The 5,210-nt window shown below is 37.8% G+C and overlaps 1 protein-coding gene across 1 annotated transcript; it reads left to right on the forward strand.

The window, feature by feature from the left end:
- Positions 1-474: 474 nt before the first annotated feature.
- Positions 475-2,549, forward strand: LOC110922691 (cytochrome P450 CYP82D47). Its single transcript, XM_022166925.2, has 2 exons — positions 475-1,573; positions 1,705-2,549. The coding sequence occupies exons 1-2, from the start codon at positions 632-634 to the stop codon at positions 2,341-2,343; spliced, it is 1,581 nt and encodes a 526-aa protein (XP_022022617.1). The 5' UTR covers positions 475-631; the 3' UTR covers positions 2,344-2,549.
- Positions 2,550-5,210: the final 2,661 nt, after the last annotated feature.

Here is a 5,210-nt window from a genome sequence, read left to right on the forward strand (position 1 = left end):
AGAAGAAAATCTTGTGCATGTGGTTCTCGGAGACACTCAAATCTTGTGCATTTCGATTTCGTGCACAATAACCCGAAAGTATATAAGGTTTCACACCGTATCATTATTTTAATACTACCTCCGTCCAATTAAAAATGTCATAATTTGAATTTTCAAAGTCTTTATTTATAAACTTTGACCTTAAATAATTTTGTTTGTGTTAGATAATACTTGATGAAAGTTATATGATTTGAGTGTGTTTTACAAGTGTTTTTGTCCGGTTAATTTTCATCAAGTTTTATATAACAAAAAAAATATATAACTAAAGTCAAAGTTTATAAATAAAGACTTTGAAAATTCAAAATATAACACTTTTAATGGGACGGAGAGAGTAGTTTTTATAAACATGGTTTTTTATTTATGAAATTTTAGAATCCAACAAAATGTTTTTGATCAGCAAGTATAACCTAATCGTAGTCCCAGTGTCCCACCTAATAGATTAATTTACGCATTCAGACAAATATCAATAATCAATACACCATACCTATTAAATTTGTTACTTCACACTACGACTATAAATGTATACCCATATGTTGTCTATTAAGCACCAACTTTTGCAATCTTTCAGTACAAACAAACCAATAGTTGTCTCATGGATCTTTCCCCTTGGCAAGAAAATTACACATTTATTCTTGCAACTTTTGCCATAATTCTAGTCATCTACTGCTTATCATTCTTCTATACAACCACTATAGATCCACCCGAAGCAAGTGGTGCATGGCCAATAATAGGCCACTTCAAAGTTTTTAGTGGTCCTGATCTTCCCCATGTAACCTTGTCATCCTTGGCTAACCGATATGGACCCATCTTCATGGTCCGGCTTGGTATACGTAAAGTCTTGGTGGTGAGTAATTCGGATATAGCTAAGGACATCTTTACCACCCATGATGTCATTGTTTCTGACCGTCCGAATTACATTGCTGCAAATATTTTGGGGTTTAATGGTGCTTCTTTTGCTTTCGCTCCTTATGGTCCATATTGGCGTGGAATACGCAAAATCATATCCCAAGAGTTGCTCTCTAATAGTCGGCTAGAGAAGCTTAAGTGCGTTAGAGTGATTGAACTAGAAAGTGCAATTAAAAACATGCATGACATTTGGAGGGAGAAAAAAGATGGGCAAGGGAAAGTGGTGGTGGAAATGAAGAAATGGTTTGGGGAATTAAATATGAATACGATGCTTAAACTGGTCGCTGGAAAACGTTACACTGGAGGAGTAGACGGTGAAGACGAGGAGGAGATGATGAGTTGTCGTGGAGTGATAAGAGAGTGGTTTCAATACTTGGGGTTGTTTGTGGTCGCCGACGCTCTACCTTTTCTAGGATGGTTGGATTTGGGTGGATATCAAAAGACAATGGAACAGGTTGCAAGGGAACTCGATTTGATGGTTGGGAAATGGTTAGAAGAGCATCGACAAAAAAGATCTTCAGGTAATGCTACAGAGGTAAATGACTTCATGGATCTGATGATCCAGATAGTAGAAGACAATAACGTCGCGGGTTACAATGTCGATACCATTATTAAAGCCACATGTGAGGTGCGCATAAAAAGCTTTGACATATAGCCCACTGTGGTGGTCTTGAATCTTGATTTTGTCTAGTCATGTTAATTTTCTAGATTATACATAACCATTTATAGGTATATGCATTCTAATCAACATGTTTTCAGTCTCTTATTGCGGGTGGCGCAGATACAACCACGGTCATGCTAACGTGGACACTCTCGTTACTACTAAACAATCGCCACGCTCTTAGAAAGGTTCAAGAAGAATTAGATACGCATGTGGGAAAAGATAGGCAACTAAATGAATCAGATATATACAATCTAGTCTACCTCCAAGCTGTAATAAAAGAAACCTTGCGACTATATCCAGCTGCATTCCTAAATGCTCCTAGAGCATTTACGAAAGATTGTAGAATAGCTGGCTACCATGTCCCCAAAGGCACATGGCTATTAATAAACATATGGAAGCTCCACCGTGATCCAAAGATATGGTCAGACCCAAATGAGTTTATACCAGAGAGGTTCCTATCCCCAAACAATATGCACCTAGATGTAAAGGGGGCGGATTTTGAATTGATCCCATTTGGGGCCGGAAGAAGGTCTTGTCCTGGAATTGCTTTGGCAGATCAAATGCTACTTACGGTGTTAGCCACTTTGCTACAAAACTTTGACATATCGACTCCAAGTGATGAACCCGTTGATATGAGTGCCAGTGCTGGACTCACAAATGCCAAGGCAACTCCACTTGAAGTACTAGTCTCCCCACGCTTGCATGCACCAATGGATATTGAGCCTTGTCGTTAGTATCATTTAGTCTAAAATGTACAAATGTGGTCTTGAATTTGGTTTAAGAATATGGCGTCTTGTTTATCGTATTGTTTTTTACTTGTTTTAGAAAAGTGTATAGAAGTCCTATTCTATATTTGGTGAAGAGTAAAGTCCTTTTTGAGTCCCTGTGGTTTGTGTATTTTAACCATTTGAATCCAAAAACCAAACTTGTCTTGATTTGAGTCCCTGTGCTCTCTAATTTTAACCATTTAAGTCCCTGTGGTCTCTAATTTTAACCATTTGAATTAAAAAACCAAATGTTTCTAACTTCAATGTTGTTTACGTTTTGGATTCAAATGGTTAAAATTAGAAACCACAGGGACTCAAATCAAGACAAGTTTGGTTTTTGGATTCAAATGGTTAAAATGCACAAACCACAGGGACTCAAAAAGAACTTTACTCTTTGGTGAATAATGCAAGTTAAAGACTTTGCTACATAGTGTTCAGCTTCCAGAAGTCAATTACCTTAAACTATGACCACAATCAATGGGTAGTACATAGATGAAAATGTTTCACATCTGAAACATCGTTATATCATTTTATTTACTAATTAAACGACTGAAATTATGAACGTTTCAATAAAAAAACATAGGGCCTTCAGTGTAAAAGAATCCATTTGGAATTCCCCGGGTTAAAGTACAAACAATTAGAGAACATGGGATGTTTAAAGATTATGCTAGTGGGTTACCGAGGGAACCTACGAAGGGATCACCGACGGATGTTACCACTAGATTATTATCAATGGAATTTACTGATTCAAATTGAAAGGCTCAAAAATTGTATGTTGAAAGTTGTTGACTTCGTACAGAGAAGAGAGACAAATAAATAAAGGAAAACATAATCAAAGAAAAAAAGGAATACAATAAAATATAATGGTTGGACATTCTTGATCGATCGCAGCAACGGTCCTTAATTAGAGAAATGAAAGGCTGTCCATAATCTTCCCAAGATAGGAAATGATGTACCATTGATCCTATTTTTTTACAAATAAACTTTTATTTTCTAACACTCACTCTCAAGTTGAGTAGTGGGGTCTCCAATGCTTAACTTGTTAAGACAACCGCTGAAAATCCTTTCGTTGACTGATTTTGTTAATATATCTGCTAACTGGTCTTCTGATCGAACAAATGGTAAATTTATAATCCCGGCTTCAAGTTTTTCCTTGATGAAGTGTATCAACCTCTGCATGCTTTGTACGATCGTGTTGAATGGGATTTTCTGAAATTTGTATTGCAGCTTTGTTATCACACATGATACTACATGCTTCGGTTTGGATGAATCCGATCTCAGTTAGAAGTTTTCTTATCCATAGTACTTCAGCTAGACCCCGAGCAATCCCTCGGAATTCAGCTTCAGCACTAGATAGAGCTACCACTTTTTTTTTTGTTTTTTGCTACTCCATGTAACCGGGTTTTCTCCTACTAGAGTAAAGTATCCAGATGTTGATCTCCGGTTCCCTTGGTCTCCTGCCCAGTCGGCATCGGTGTATGCTTGGATTTTAAGATGTTTATTTGGTTGAAAAAGAACCCCCTGACCTGGTGTTTTCTTTAGGTACCTAAGAATCCTCCATACTGCTTCCATGTGCGCAACTTGAGGTTGATGCATAAATCGGCATACCACCCCAACCGCGTAAGCAATGTCTGGGCGAGTATGTGAAAGATATATTAGTTTCCCTACTAGGCGTTGATATCTTTTTTTATCTCCTAATCTTGCTCCTTCTTCCATGCAAAGTTTATGGCTAACAATCATTGGAGTGTCAGCAGGCTTGCAATCAATCATTCATGTCTCTACTAGAAGGTCAAGGACATATTTGTTTTGACATATAAAGATCCCTTGTTTAGACCTTAGTACTTCGATTCCGAGAAAGAAATTAAGTCTTCCCAAGTCTTTCATTTCGAACTCTGTGAACAAACTTGCCTTCAAATTCTTCATTTCTTCCTCATCGTTACATATAATGATCATGTCATCAACATATATAATCAAACAAGTCACAAGTTTACTTTTTCGTTTAAGGAACAATGTGTGATCAGAGTTGCTTTGTTGAAAACCATATCTTCTCATTGCTAGAGTAAATCTACCAAACCATTCCCTAGGGGATTGTTTAATGTAGGATCGTTTGCACGACCAAACGAGTCGTTCAGAAGAGATCTTGTCCAATACGAGAGGCGGAAACAAACGTATCGGTGTTATTACATCTGATTTGCACTTAGATTCACTTTAAACTGTCTCTGTATTGATATCAGATCGTTTTACAATGCTGGAGACACTTCGGCAGAGCTTCGCTACCGGAATCAAATCGTTACAAATGAAATCACCAAGGCACATATATATAGGCTCTCCATTTCGCACGAAACAACTCATACGAAATGGATACTTCTCATTTCGTGCGAAATGACCACTCACACATATTTCTTGTATTTCGTGCCCTGATCTATCTAAACAAATACAAGACTCGATACAAGACGAAGTCGACAGACATATGCACCAACAGACTCCCCCTTGGATGTTGACGAAGCCTTCGATGTCGAGTCTTCAACGTCTTCAGTCTTTATCAGTCTTCAAGCACTCTCGAAAGAATTCTCCATTGTACGGATCCTCAATCAATCTCTTTCTCTTCTTCTCTTTCTCTTCCAGAATCTTAATCTGTCTCTATCTTCTCTTTATCAGATCTCTTGATTCCTTAAGTTCTTCAGCATCAACAGCTTGCATGAGTCACAGGATTCGAACCTGGCTATTTACCATTCAAACTCCCTCCTGAATGTTGATCCAGAATTAGAAGCTGGCTCTATGCATCTTCAAACTCCCTCTTGACTGTCTTCAGACTCCCCCTTTCGATAAGCTGG

Source organism: Helianthus annuus, chromosome 4, assembly GCF_002127325.2.
Source record: "Helianthus annuus cultivar XRQ/B chromosome 4, HanXRQr2.0-SUNRISE, whole genome shotgun sequence".
NCBI lineage: Eukaryota > Viridiplantae > Streptophyta > Magnoliopsida > Asterales > Asteraceae > Helianthus > Helianthus annuus.